A 15,889-nucleotide genomic window follows, 5' to 3' on the forward strand; every position below is an offset into this window, starting at 1 on the left:
TGGCTGTGTATTCTCAGCAAACACTCTGGTCACCTCCACAGTGAGTCTTACAGCCAGCTCTGGGATGAATAAAGAACAAATCGTTTGGAACTGCTTTAAGTTTCATGCTCGGTTGTATTATATTTTTTTGTTGTGCTCTTGGAAGCATACCAATGTCATTGTGGACCATTGTCTGTTTACTGTGTGCAAGTGCATGTGTGTGTGTGTGTGTGTGTGTGTGTGTGTGTGTGTGTGTGTGTGTGTGTGTGTGTGTGTGTGCGGGCGCGATCCCTCTCTGTCGCAGCACTCTGTCATCGATTGGTAACCATCCGCTCCCCCGGGGCCTCGGTTTGTAGGGATGATTGACAGGTTTGGATTTGCCGTTCAAAGCCCTTTGCTCTGTCATCGATTTACACAGTTAGAATGCCACACATGGTTGCAGGAACACACACACAAACGCGCGCACACACTTATATTGCACAACCAAACCTATAAAGCCCAGGTTAGAACTTTTTGAAGGTTCAGTGGAATCTGTCCATCAAATCAGCAGCTCACAACAGACCTCATAAACGACAACTTTTGACAGGTTGGAAAATGGCAGGAGGTTGAGGAAATAAATAGGTTAAAGAAAGTTTTTTGCGGAAAGCGCAACGCTATTTCGAGCGGTGTTGAGTCATTTAATATGGTCGGAGATGTTACTATGACCACAGCAAATGAAGTCGAATCTGAAATTAAGGAATATCATAATTCATCGACACATTTTAACTCATATACCGTATATCACTGTTTCCCAAAGAATTTGATTATATTTGTGGTGGTAGCTTATGGGGCGGGGGCTGTAAGAGAGTGACTCAGAGAGCGTCCCCATTACGCACGGCGCTTTTTTTGTTAAAAAATAAAAACACAATGTTTTGATATGCTTCATTTAGAGGAACGGGACACGCAGTCGCTACCTCTCCAACGAGGACCCAAAATGTACTTGCGTTTTTGATCAACAATATATAATTTTCGAGGGCTTTAATGCATGATTGGAATGACAGATTAATAGATCCGGGGCTATTTTTATTTTATTTTTGCGATTCGGTCCAGTAGTTGCCGAGTGTATGGGAACTGGTGCCTTAGCGGGCCCGGGTTTCAGTGCCCAATCCCAAACATCCGGCCCATGATCGTGTTTTGATTCAGAGTGTGCACGGAGAGGAGGGGGAATTCACAGACAGGTCCGTTGTCAAGGTGTTTGTGTTAGTGTGTGTGAGAGAGAGAGAGCAGGGGCAAGGAGGGGCTGAGCGAATCAATACGCTGTGTGCAGCTCTACAATGAAATAAGGTGGTAATGGGGTCTCCGTGTAGCAGGTCAGGGGACCCCGGGTTTTATGTAGTATTTTTAGGTTTATGTGCAGTGACTATAAAATATTTAAATAGTATGAGTAAATCTATAATAATAACACTTACTCTTCCCAAAGTTCATTTATTGCATGGTTAAAATGTGTTTATGTGTTTACATTTTTACATAAGAAATTGTAGTTCTCACTGAATCTTAATATTACAAAGTAGAAATGATGATAGATAGTTGATTTAATATATTTTACTCTACCACAAAGCCCCGGGCAGCTGCACGGGAAAGGCCACGGCCTGCAGAGCTGTCCATGGTTCTCAGGTTCGATGCCATCTGTGGTTTATTGCCAATTCTGAGCACTTTATTGCTATTCCCTTTAACTTTTAGTTTTTTTTTTTCGATATCTTTTAAGTGTAATAGGAATTATAGAACCCTTTTTGTCAAGGTTTGTAACGCCTTTTTGAATAATAAATTATTCAGTATAAGTTTCAACAAGTTGCTTTTGGAGTGCTACGGAAAACCACAGACTGCTGCCCGTTCCACTACCTACAGATGCTGTGACAGCATTAATAATAATAATGTCAAAATATAATTTACAGATCACTGGAAAGTTGGCCTGACACCCCTTATAAATGTGCTTGAGTTGCACCAGCTGTCTGCAGACGATTGTGCAGCGGAGCATTTTTTTGCATTTTTGTTTTACCACCAGGTCTCTGCAGACTGTAATAATTTCACTCTAATTATGTGTGGCTATTAGCGCCGGCGTTTGTGAATTGGACGTGATTTGCCACGAGGCTCATTCACACAGAAAAAGGCCAATTTTGTACCACATGTATGAACAATACATTATTTAAATACGTGCAAATTGCACCGGTGCACCAAGTCACTTTATGCTTGGCAGCACAGTTAGGGGTGCATTTCACCTTTTGCTGGTTTAGCGGCCACAAATATCAATTGCCAATGCAATGCAATTTATGAATTCACCCCAAGGTGTTTTGCTGTGGCATGCTGTTAATGTGGCTATCTGAAGGTTTTTAATGTGAATAAATGTCCATTTTATTGATATTTCCAGTGATTGGGGCATAACAATAACGAGTGCCTATTCCCAGAGTCTATTCTCAGTTTAGGAAGGTCTTATTTTTAGTTCTCTTCAGGGTTATTTTTCCCGGTAAAAAGGTTCAGTATTCCCGGCCAAATGTGACAGCAGTGGTTAGTGACATGTTTTGTGACAAATGGCACACAGGTTTAGTGAGCAGCAGATTGCTATCCTGTGCTGGCATACAGAACCAAGTCACTTTCACAATATTACTCCATTTATACTTGCTGACCATTAACGCTGCAACACTGACTTCAATTGAAAAGTGATAGACAGCCACTTTAAAGACTGTGGACGGCGTCCAACCATTCAGGCACTAATCAAAGGTGTCACATTTTCACACTGAAATCAGATCAGTCAATGTATATTTCACTCAGGGAAAAAATGTATTTCAACATGCTTTTCATTGGTCGCTATCAAGACTGGCCGAGCAGAAGCACTGTGGCCACCCTCACGGAAATAGAAGGCTCCTGACAATACCAAGACTCAATCTCAACTGAGTTCCCTTTGTTTTTCGATTGATCAATTTATTTTAGACATTTTAATCCACAAGTAAATTACACAAGTCCTAGAATTCCATACAAAACTGCAACTTTTTTTTTTTTTTTCAACATCTGGGTTTACGCTCGTCTGCGCTCCGGTCAGGCACTTTCCTTTCTCTTAAGTTTGCCTTTTTGATCGATTGGGGGGTGGCGGCGGCATTATTTTATTATTCATTCTTTCATTCGATGATGGTCTTCTTTTTTGTGAACGTTCATGTCGACAGTTTGCTGACTGCAGCTGCTTTATCAAATTCACCGTGGCTGCTTTTCACTCCTTGTGTTTGCCTGATCTTTGCTTTCTATCACATTTAATGACATTTTTGTGTCGGCGTCTGTAGTGCCAGCTACGGAAAGATTCAAATATGGTATTTTTAACAAAATAAAGTCATGGATTACCACACAAAACCTTGCATGTTTTGTGTGGGAGTCTCTGCCCACAGCTACGGGTTTAGGGAGGGAGACGCAGTCTTTCTGGCACTGGGTTGCCGGCATGGCAAGAGTTTTTATTCCAAGCGTTGAACAAAAATGCTCGCTGGCCAAAAGGATAAACAATAAAGAATAATCAGTTTGGGCGCACGAGGAATGATGCTTCAGTCTGGCTCCTGCTGACGAGCCCTATGCGGATCCCCTCTGCAAAACAGACAAACATTAAGAAAGCTCCCTGCCCCGAGTCTGACCAATCAGCGCCGCGGGGCTTGAGGCAGCTGGGCGGCTGCGGGAAAGGGAGACATGCTGCCGTCTGCAGCCGTGGCTTGAGATTTTTGTGAAACCTTTTGTTTTTGAGTGAGACCTAAAAGGATGAAAAGTAGGTGTAGGAGCCATTGTATTTGTATAATACAGTTAACATTATTTTGAATATTGTTATAATTTCCATATAGTAATTGTTTTGCATATTCATAATTGTTTCTATATAATCATTATTTTTGATAGGCTGTTGGTCCTATACTGTAGTCACCTGACCGCCGCACCGGCTCCCCACTGGCCTAGTAATTAAGTTGTGGGGTAATAAGGGACAGGTGTGTATGTGTGTGTGTGTGTCGGTGTGTCAGTGTTGGTGTGTGTGTGTGTGTGTGTGTGTGAGATTCGGGAAGCAAAACAGTTTAACCGTCAACATGAAAAAAAATAGGAAAAGAATCATGATAGATAAAGTCAGGGTTGTTAATTTATAATTTGTGTGGATTTTATAGCCAGCTTTGTGGGCAATAAAAAATGTTCGTTTTTGGAAAATGAACAATTAACCGGGCACAACGGAACGTCAGATTCATGTTTTTCTTTTTCCGGATAGCGCGTTATCGTTAACGCAATTATCCTCACCACTCCAGTGGCATTTCGAGGCTTTGATCGTATTCCAAGGGAGATATGCCACGAGATAAGTTGAAAACTGACGCAGATTTTTTTTTAGAAATGAAAAGCCAAGCGCCTCAGCGGACACACGGGACTCCACCCGCGGAACAGACACGGCAGTTGTGAGTTAACATCCCAGGCGTTGGAGAGCGGATGTGTGAACGCGCACATCACTGTGTAAAGACTGTTAAAACGATTGTCAGTGGGCCTGCTCGGCGTGGCTGTACTGAGTTGAACAGCTGTCTATACCGTTTTGATTTCCAGTTTTGCAGACATTCGGAGTGCTGCTTGTGTTATCGCTTAGTGTTTGTGAGTCCTGCGGTTACAATGGAAAATGACAGAGAGTCCGCACAGCAAAGCGCAAACGGTGATGTCACCGAAGGTTAAGGCGTTCGCGGAGAGCCAGTCTGAGTGTACTAACACGAAAAATGAATGAAACAAAATCTATGGTTGAAAAAAAACGCCCATGTTTGATAGTGCTGTTAATATTCAAAATGAGGCAATGGCAAAGTTTGAGGATATGGGTGTGCAATCATTCATGACTAAGATGGAAAGATATGCTGATAGAGGTAAGAGAGGTACATGAATGGATAACCGGTTGTACTTCTAAGATCCCTGAAAATATGCAACCTCATGACAGCGTTTCGCAGGCATCTAAAGCCTCCAGAGGCTTCAACCACATAATCTATACTTGGCCAAAACAGAAGCAGAAAATGCTGCTTTATGAGCTGGTGCAGGAGCACTCCAATATAAGAGTCAGCCCGAAAAGGAAGACGCCGCGCTGCTGTCAGATCTATAAGCAAGAAAAAGAGATTATAAAGGGAAAGTGCTGCATCCATTGCCAAGCTAGAAATTCTTACTGAACCCAGAAAGGCAAGAGAAAACCCCTCAGATCAGTGCAAGGACGCCGACAGATGGCATCAATGCTTGCGGTGTGTGGCATTAACGCCAAAGCCCCCGATGACTTTGAAAAGATTCAATCCTTCTACACCAGAAGAATCTCTATTGAAGCCGTCCATCAGCCATGAGAAAGTACAACCAGTGTGACACTGCACTTCGCAAGGTAGATCCAACAGCACTGAACAAAGAGACAACAGAAATCAAACAAACCCAGCTGATGAGAATAATTAAAATATGCTAATAAATATTCTACAGAAACAAAATGAAGCAACTGAACTTTCTTTTCAGCACCTCCGCTCTAGTTCCTGCTGTAAAAGAAATGTTTCATTTATTAAAGCATTTGATCATTGTGTTGCTGTTACGCTCACCGAGCAGAACGGATGTGAACCCACAAGCGCGACACCAAAGCAATCAGGTAAGAAAATCAAAGTCGACAAGGTTTATTCTAACAAAACAAGGGATCAGTCGGAGAAGGAAAACTTATCCGGCAGGGAACAGGCGGCGAATCTGAATCAGGCAGCGGTTCGGACAGGAATCAGGCAGTAGGGAGTGAGCTGCAGGGAAGTAAAGCAGGCGAAGGGAAGGGAGTGACAGCAAAGCAAAAGGGAGTGGGCGCATCTGAAATGACATGGAGGCCTAGTGACATGGCACGAGGAAATGACCAGATGAAAGAAAAACATGAAAACAAATACAAATACTGGAGAGATCCGGGAGGATCCGTGACAGTTGGCGGTAGAATGGACAGCCCTCAAGACAAGCTTTTCTTTTTAGAACGGTATGTTAGCGGACAGCCAAAGCATCTTGATCGCAGCTGCCTTCATATGGACCCAGCTAGAGGTTACACGGAAGCCAGGAGGCTATTAAAGCAACACTTTGGAAATGAAACAAAAATAACCTCCGCTCATATTGAGAAGACTCTAGGCTGGGCACCTATTCACGTGGATGCATGCATTTTCTTTATTTCTCTGTGGTTGTTGTAAGGCAATGCAAGACCTTCAATATTTGACAGTGATGAATATACCACCCAACTACAGAATCACCATGTCCAAATTGCCTTTCAAATTGTGAGAGAGCTGGAGGTCAAAAGCCTGCAGCGTTAAAGACAAATCCCAATGAATTGAAACTTTTAGAATAGCATCAGACCCCATATCTGGCAACATACAAGACCCCACCACAAGTGGCAAGCCTGCGCAAAGGACTCAAAAAACAGTTTTAGCCGAAGCTACAATCTGCAGACAGAGGTAACAGTTTTGCTACTGTAATTAAACCTGTACCTGATAACCATGTAAAAACAAATACTTCCCAAAAATACTTACTTACTAGCCTTCTAGAAACAAAAGTTATACTTACCTGCCTACTGGAAACAAAAGTTATACTTATCTGCCTGCTGCTGTAAAGGAGAAATCTACTTCCCTCTCAGAAAAGGAACACAAACGCAAAGCTGCTCTCCAAAAGCCTTTTCTTTTTATTGTTCGGGAGATCACACAGTGGAAACATGCAAAAAGATTGCATCAAAGCCACATGAAGAAAAGGAAGAATTTCTAAAAAGTAAAGGATTGTGCTTTGGATGTCTCATTGGTGGACACATGTGCAGAGACTATAAACAACGGCTGACATGTGACAAATGCCAGATAAGACACCCGAGTCTACCACACACCGAGGACTCTCCAAGAGAGAAAAACAGACATATATTTGGAAAAAAGTGTGAGCAGTGCCTTAGCTTCTTGGAGCCGGTAATAAAGACAGTTCTCTCGGCATCCTACCAGTTCAGATTAAACATGGCACAAGCAATAAAATAAAGAAAGACTTTTTTGGGCCCAGGTAGCTCTGCCACTTTCAACACAGAGAAACTGATGACAGGGCTTAACCTAAAGGGAAAGGGGGAAATGGACTGACATACTATTGGGAATGATGGGACAGGAAAGGCCTGTGTCAAGCCACAGAGTCACCACTCTAGAAGTAGCCAGCGTGGATGGAACTTCTCTCTTAAAACTACCAGAGGTGTATTCTCAGAAAGAGATTCCTCTCACCCAAGAAAACATACCATCACAAAATGACATCTCGCAAATGGGATTATCTTAAGGATGTAAAGCTGGAAAGTATTGGTGTAGATGTTGGGCTGCTTATTGGAGTCAACGCCCCAAAGGCACTGGAACCGTGGCCGGTGATTAAAAGTCTAAAACAATGGTCCATATGAGTAAAGACTCAACATGGACGGGCGGTCAGTGGTCCGCTCAGCAGCAGCATCAACACGGATCAACATGGAAGACACTGCATAACAGAAAATCGGAGTGATATTACAACTATTGAAAAACTTTTGGTCGAGCAATAGAATCAAGATTTCCCGGAACACCGTCATTTTGAGAAAAGTGAGTTGTCTGTTGAAGACCAACGATTCCGAAAAATTGCATCCGAATCTGCTACCTTAAAAGAAGGGCGTTATTACCTCTCACTGCCTTTTTCCGAAACCCAAATGTGGTTATGCCATAAAACCGCCACATAGCAGACAAGTGAGCCCTTAACCTGATAAACCAGTTCACCAAAGATGAGGAGTACTTTGTGGACTACAGAAAGTTTACGAGTGCGGTGATACGGAAGGGACATGCTGAAAAGGTTCCACAAAACGAGTTGACTTTGAAAGGAGGGCTGCGCGTGATACATTCCGCATCACGGTGTTTATTTATCACCACAGGAAGAAAACAATCCATGTTGTCGTCGACTGTGCAGCTTGATTTGAGGGAACGCGCTTCCTCTGGTGGCCTGGTGGGACCGAACACAAGGGCTTGCAGAGTACAGAATGACTGTCCATTCATTTGGAGCTGTCTGTTGTCCTAGTTTTGCACGTTTGGCACTTAAAAGGACTGCTGAAGACAAGAAGAAAGTGTGATGACAAGGTGCTTGACACAATCAGAAGGAACTTTTAAGTCAATGACCGTTTAAAGTCATTGCCCACGGAAAGTTAAGCCATCACCATAATCAAAAGCCTCAGGACTGTTTGTGCTAACCGAGGATTCCAGCTTACAAAGTGGATTAGTATAATACTGGCATCATTGCCGGCAGCAGAGAGGGTTAAAGAAGTTTAAGAGCTTGACCCCAAACAAAGAGAACCTACCTTTTGAGAAAGCACTTGGCGTTTAATGGGAAATGGAACCTGACACACTTTCTTTCTGAACAGTTACCCCAACAGAGGAATACCGGCCATAGTGTGTTCAGTGTAGAATCCTATAGGATTCCTCGCACCTTTTGTCCTGAAAGCTAAAATCCTACTGCAAATGCTCTGTCAATCAAAATGTGGCTGGGATGAAGAAATTTCAAATGGTTTTACACAGTAGTGGAGGAAAGGGCTCAATGATCTAAACGACCAAGAGCTGACATACGCACAGCTGCATCATTTCTGTGATGCAAGTAAGGTGGGTTATGGTGTTCTAACATAATATCCTGCAAAGAAACATCTTAAATGATTCTCATGTCACATTCATCATGGAAAAAGGCAAGAGCAGCCCTGCTGAAGCAAGTGGCCATCCCCCACTTGGAGCTTACAGTGGTGGTTCTTGCAGTGCACTTGGACCAGATGTTGCAGAGAGGACTTCAGATCCAGCAAGAAGAATCCCTCTACTGGTGTGATAGCACAACCGTGCTGTACTCCATTTCCAGTGAAACAAAGAGGTTTAAGAAGTTTGTGACCGATAGGGTTTCAGTTATTAGAAGCCTATCAAATATGTCACAGTGGCATTATGTGAACTCCAAAGTCAACCCCGCTGATGTTGCTTCCCATGGCATGACTGCTGAAGAATTCCTGAGGTCAAATGGCTGGATCAAGAGTCCTGACTTTTTTTTGAAGGACAATAACCCCATGGACAGATTGATAAATAACTACTCACATTGGCACAACCTGAAAAGAGCTTGGTTCCTAAAGATCAAGGACACAATCCAGCAAATATGTAAAAAGAGAAAGGAACTCAAAAGTAAAGAAATCAAAACCATTGATAACAGATGAATAAAGTCAAGGCTGCCCTGCGTGCTGAATATGCTATTCTAAAGCACTGCCAACAACGTAAAGCAGAACAGCACCCTCTTTAGGCTGGAACCAATATTAACAGGTGGACTGATAAGCATTGGAGGGGGACTAAATAAAGGGGCTTTGTCAGAGACCACCAGACACCCGACAATCATGTTAAGGCACAATCACATTCAGCTCATACTCCAAAATCTCCATGAGCGCCTACGACAGAGTGGAAGAAGCCACATGCTTGCTAAGTTTAGGAAAGCCTACTGGACAGTACGTGCAAATGCTGCTGCCAGGAATGTCATCAACAAGTGTATGTTCTGCAGATGCCAACGTGCCGGGAAACAAGAAATGAAGGACCTCTCCAAAGAAATGTATCTCACCCGACCTGCCACCATTTTCATATGTCAGGACAGACTACTTCGGACCTATTGAGAGTCTAGTAAAAAGATATGGTGTGTTGTTTACTTGCCTCGTCAGTCGTGCCATCCACATTGAAATGGCATCCTCATTAGATACAGATTCCTGTATTAACGGCATCAGAAGGCTTGTTTGTAGAAGAGGACAGGTCATGGAAATGAGATCTGATAATGGTACAAATGATGTTGGCGCAGAACGTGAGCTACGACAAGCGCTGCAAGACCTGAACCACATGAAAATACAGAAAGCCCTGCTTCCCGATGGGATCAAATGGACGCTCAGTCCCCCTTCAGGCTCCCATCATGGAGGCGTGTGGGAGCGGGTGGTGTGCCAGGTGAATTCCATCAACAAACCCTGGGTGATGGGAAGTGGAAGCCCTTGTTAACGATTCACCAATAGCGACAGTATCCAGGGATCCACATGACCTACTGTAGAGGCCTTGACACCTAATCACCTTCTACAAATGAAAGGCAAACCCATTATGCCCCCTGGCATATTTCAGCCACAGGATCAATATTCCAGACGACGGAGTCCGATTAATTATCCGATGGACCTGGAAAAGATGGATTAGCGATAGAGAGAAAGAAATTGAACATCACTAAACATCACTGAAAAAATGAACATCACTAAAATAAATCTAACTACGGATGTGGTTCTTGTAGTCGACAACACAGCACCGCGCAACTCCTGGCTGCTGGCTAGAGTCATCAAACCCCAAACCCCCTGATCTACTCAAGACCAGGAAAAGTGCTTTAGAGCGCCCCATAAGCCAGCTTTGCATACTTCAAGACGCAGCAGATTCATAAATGACTGTTATGTAAATGACTATTTCACGTGGAACTTGAACTATGGACATTAAGAAGGAAGATTGGTAAACACGTATGTTGAAATTGTTTCTTAAATCTCCTTAAATCTCAACGAAGATGTCATTGTCCCGCTTGCTTACACAATTTAGGGCCTGGATGTAGTATCCATTATATTCATTATTCATTATATTTGTATTTGAATAATAGAGTTAATATTATTATTTCGAATGTTATTGTTTTTATGTCTGTATGTAATAATTGTTGTGATTATCTACAATTGTTTCTCTATAATTAATTATTATTATGTATTATTGCCTGACCGCCGCACCGGTTCCCTACTGGATGTGTCATTATTAAGTTGTGGGGTAATGAGGGACTGGTGTGTGTGTGTGTGTGTGTGTCAGGGAAGAAAAACAGTTTTAAACTGTCAACATGAAAGTGAACGTGAACCTAAACGGAAAGGAAAAAATTGTAGAAGGAATCTTGATAGAATGATAAAGTTGTTTATTGTTGATTTTTTTTTAAATTTGTGCACTTTTTATTGCCTGCTTTTGCGTTTTTTGGAAAATGGACAATAAACCGGACAAAACGGAACATTGGATTCATGTTATTATTTTTTCTTTTTCTGGATAACGCGTTGAAATTATCCCTTCTCACCACCCCAGTGGCATTACAAGGCTTGGTATTAAAACTGAGGTAAATGCAATCGCAGCTATTCCCAGAGAGGATGTTTTGTTCTTCCATTTCATGTAATATTTATTGCATCTAAGTTGCAACCTTGCCTCACTTGTCTCTTTACCTTTCTCTTGCTAATGAGTGTACCCATGATTTATAGAACTGTATTATAATTGTATTCATTATTTATTCATTATTGATTATTTTAATTGGTTCTGTATGATAATGTTGATCCGTCACACCTATTATTTTTATTAAACCCTAATAAGTACCTTTCAATTGATGTTTTGCAAAACACATTTGCATACAGATGTTACTACCAGTAACATATTTTGTCAAAATATGAAATGGATTATGGGTGTGGGTGAAAGTCTGGGCAAGTTGCTCTCACTGAATGGCTGTTTTTTTTCTTTCACAGTGGAAGTGATCCGTTATTCTTTTGTTTTAATTAATAAAAGGCAATTCTGTCATTTATTGTGATGAAGTACGGTTAATTTACATCATCTAAGACAATTCTACTGCTAGAGGGTGATTAACAGAAGAAATCAGGTCAGGCAAATGTTAAATTACATAATAAAGAGATGTGCTGGATGTTAATTAGTTCTTGGCAACTGTGTGGACCGTTGCATGAACAAGCGTTCAACAAGCAGTTATTCCTTTAAAAGTCTCAATCAAAAGATTCAAGTGAAGCTGACCTTGCTCCTGTCTGGTTTGTTGTGTTTCAGTTCCGTTACAAGAGGCGTGTCTACACTCAAACTTACTTGGACGACAAGCAGCTGTCTAAACTACACACTAAGGTAAGGCGATGAAACTACCGCTGCGGCCTTGGGCTTCTTCAAGCTCTCGACGTAGAATTTTAGAATTATTAAGAAATACCTTGAGACATGTCACAAATCAAGAAATCAAGACAGAATCAAGACGGACAAAGACAGAAATCAAGACAAAATGAAGATGTATATATATTTGTTAAAGGAGCTGCAATAGGTACGTTGGCAAGGTCTCCCTTGAAAAAGAAATTCTTGTAGTTTATGCTTATAGATAGATAGTTTTTTGCTGTTTTAGCACGAGTATCCCTCAAACTGACATTGGTTAATTGATTCTACAGGAAAATGTTTAGAAGTAATCTCAAAGTCTTTAATTCATTTTTCCTAGGACTTATCACCATAATTATTATGATTATTATGATTATTATGATTATTATTAATGATAATAATAAGAATATATCTATATATATATATTTTTTTTTTTATTATTGTTATCATTTTCATTAATTTATACTCAAAACAGCCATCCAAGGCATATATTGTATCAATTAGGCAAGAGATTGGCCGCTTTCGATTGAACAAGACATCCCCCTCTCATTTGGAATGCAATGAAACGGTTGCATTAGAAGCTCTATTGCACCTCTAATGAAATCAATGGACGTCTCTTTGTAATTCAAAATCAAATCTTCTCCCCCAGCCACCATATAAACATCTTTAACGTCGCTCTATATTCCCACTACCACGAGTGCTTATTACTCCTTTTGAGTGTGTACCTGTGTGTCAGATGTAGTTAGCAGTGTGTGGCAGCCGGCAGTGTGTGTTGGATGCATTTGCATAGGGCCCCATCAGAGGGCAGGAGATTTGCGCTGGAGCGAGAGAGCGAGAGAGAGAGAGAGAGAGAGAGAGAAAGAGAGAGAGAGAGAGAGAGAGAGCACAAAGCAAGCGATGTGATCTATCAACTGTGACTGCAAACGTGTGTCGTGTGTTTATTTGTGTGTGTGTGTGTGTGTGTGTGTGTGTCTTTTTGTGTGTTAGCGAGATAAAGAGAATGGGAACATTAGGCTTGTCTCGAAACAATGCAAATGCACCGCTATGACCCTCACTCCCTTGAAACCTTTTTAAAGCCCATTCTGAAAACACACATTTAAAGTCAAGCCCTTCCATTCATTTTTACATATGTGCCAGTTCTGTCCAGTTTGTTCTATTTAACTGCTGGGGAATTATTATTTGAAATCGGTCGTTATGATTGATGGATGTGTTTTAATGTGTTTTTTGAATGGGCTCCATGTGGCAATTACATTGAAACATTACGTTTGCCATCATGTTCCACATCTACCAATTATTTGTAATAAATACAATTTGGTATAATTTTTTATCCTGCTTCACGGAGCAGTCGGTTATTTACTCGCGTACTCAAACACCACTAAACGGGATCGTCTGAACTGATCGAGCCTGTTGAGGACAGGAGGAAGGGGAGACAGACGGTGAGACAAACACAGATGGAGCCGGAGAGTTCTGAGATAAGACGGATGATCCGCCGTCAGTCTGGTCTGAGGGGCTTGCTGTCTGCTTACCGGCTGCATTCGAATAACTCACCGAGTGTTTACCAGTGTACTCCACAATACCAGTCGCTCAACAACCGGAGGGATGAATGGCCCGTGAAGAGAGATGACACAGCCCTGTGTGCTCAAGTGGAAGTGCAGCGGGTGGCTTTTCTCACAATAAACACGGAAGAATCTCACCTTCACCGTCCGGCCAAATGGCTCGTGGGCAAAGGTGCGAACCGACTGTGAAAGTGTCTTTTTAGCGACGCCGTGCGCCGTGACAGATGCATTCTCCGGGAGCCCAAGCGCGGCGAAAGAGTTAGAAAGGCTCGAGAAGGTATTGTCCACGCAGCAAAAAAAGAAAAAAGAAAAAAAAGGGATTGTCAGCTGTCGGCCACTATGTAATGAATGACGTGTATGCATTATGAGAAAGACCTTTACAGGTTTAGAAGACCCGCGATCGCCAGCCTCAAGCGTATTTTGCGCAAAGTTTGCGTGGTTGGAGTGCAGTGTTTCTGACTCGGTGTGAGTGCTCATGGTCTCCCCTATAAAGGATATGCATGACGTTGGTCAAGCTGCGTAGCCATGGTGAGAACAACTCCGTCCATCAGCTGTCCCTCTTGTTCCTTTTCACGTCTCCCCAGGACTCACGCCTTGTCGCGCACGGATAATGGGACGTAATCTTCCCCATTCACCGTGGAAACCAAACCAAACCCCGCTCCGCCTTGTTGAGGTCAAACATTAACCCACTTTGCAAGCATGGAAGCCGGGCCAGCCCTGGGCTAGGGTTTAAATCGAGGTTAGAATTGATAGGCCGCTCACATCCGCTCTTCTGCTTTTTTTTTTTTTTTCTTTTTCGATCAACGCACAGGAAAACCCGCTGGACGTAACGCCACGGTTGTACATCGGCGCCAGAGTGTAAATGTACGTGTGTCTGTGTTGGGTCGGGGTGTGTGAGCGTATGTGTTTGGACGTGTCGGAGGTTGACCGCGTGATGGACAAGAGTCTCTCTTGTCCGCGGGGCGGAGAATTCCCGACGGGGGAGACCTCGTCGTGTCTGTCAGCCGAGCGGCGGCAAGACGGGAGTGTGAAAGGAAAATGAAGAAAAGCCTTCGAGACGGCCACGCTGGAACAGTTCTGTCTGACCCCGCCGGCTGTAAAACAAATGGAGTTTGTGAAGATTGCTTAGGTCACCGAATGCGTAAACAAACGACAAGAAAAAAAAAACCCTCGTGTACTCACACACTAATACACCGACACACACACACACACGTCCACAAAAGTCTAATAATGCCTTTTGCCTCAGCCGTTTAAATGGGGACTCGCTGAATTTTGTTTCACCTTGCTGCAAAGAAAGCCTCAAGCAAAAACATGATTAAAAAACAGTATATTCATAAAGTATACTACACCTGCAATTAAATAAGACAAAAATTTCCGAAACCACAAACCTGGAGGGTCACTGCGGATCATTTCCAGCATGGACACAAAAACACTGAGACAGACAACGAGCTCTAGTCACAGCAGGGTTACTTCTACCTGTGACCTGTGCATTGAACACACAGGCCAGAGGCGTAGATTAAAGGTGGAGTTGTACGCAGCTTTATATCCGTTTCGATTCTCAGTGTCTGTTCTGCGCAAAATACGGATATGCCAAGTGCTCGGCGTTATTTCCACGCCTGTGCCCGTGCCCTTGCCCAGCCTCCAATCGTTCAAGGCGCGGCGAATTTATTCATAAATCTTTGCCAAAAAAAAGGAAGAAAAATGACACCGCGAAGTGTCAGACGTACTGGGCATCCACACTCTGGAGTTAGTCACAAAAAGTATAGCCTGGTTTCCATCAGGCGTCCTTTTTGATGGATAGTGTTACATTTCACAGCTGGTGGGAACAGCAGTGCTTTGTTGTCCTGCTGCACAGACTCTGGGCTTGCGTTCCACTTATTTCACGTATTCCACATATTCCGTTTAAACTTTTGTGTCAGAATCAGGGGAGTTTGCGGATTTCCGCACTGTAAACTCGCCAGTCATACCCGTTTCCCTTCAAATTGAATTAAATAATCATATCATTTTCCACCTAATTAAATGATGGCCCAGAAACTATCGAATTAAAATGCAATACACTGTGATGATTCAGAGTTAAATGATACTTGATGGAAGAGGGGCTTGGTATGCATGGAAAACCTTCGCTGGCAGCCGAGGTCCAGCTGCGGGTTGCCAACTGATGCTCATTTGTTGAGACGGATAGCTACACAAGGCAGAGTTCAGCCCCAAAGTCTTCCTCTCTCCCTGAACGCTGGCCACTGCTGCTGTCAAATGATCAGCATAAGTACAATAACAACCACAACAATATTGAACAAAATAATAATAATAATAATAATAATAATAATAATAATAATAATAATAATAATAAATGTAATAATAAATGTAGCTGCAGGCAGCAATACACCAGGTACATTATTGACGCCAATTACACATTTTCAGTTT

The 15,889-nt window shown here is 42.5% G+C and overlaps 1 protein-coding gene across 1 annotated transcript in view; it reads left to right on the plus strand.

Moving 5' to 3' along the window:
* shank3a (SH3 and multiple ankyrin repeat domains 3a) overlaps nt 1–15,889 on the plus strand; it is a gene marked incomplete at both ends in the record, with an annotated part of 157,666 nt that overhangs the window by 27,084 nt on the left and 114,693 nt on the right. Inside the window, one exon of the mRNA XM_080002436.1 lies at nt 11,826–11,897. Within this exon, the coding sequence (XP_079858562.1) occupies nt 11,826–11,897 (72 nt within the window). The remainder of the gene's footprint in view (nt 1–11,825; nt 11,898–15,889) is intronic.

The sequence above is a fragment of the Zeus faber genome (genome assembly GCF_960531495.2).
Source record: "Zeus faber genome assembly, chromosome: 6".
NCBI lineage: Eukaryota > Metazoa > Chordata > Actinopteri > Zeiformes > Zeidae > Zeus > Zeus faber.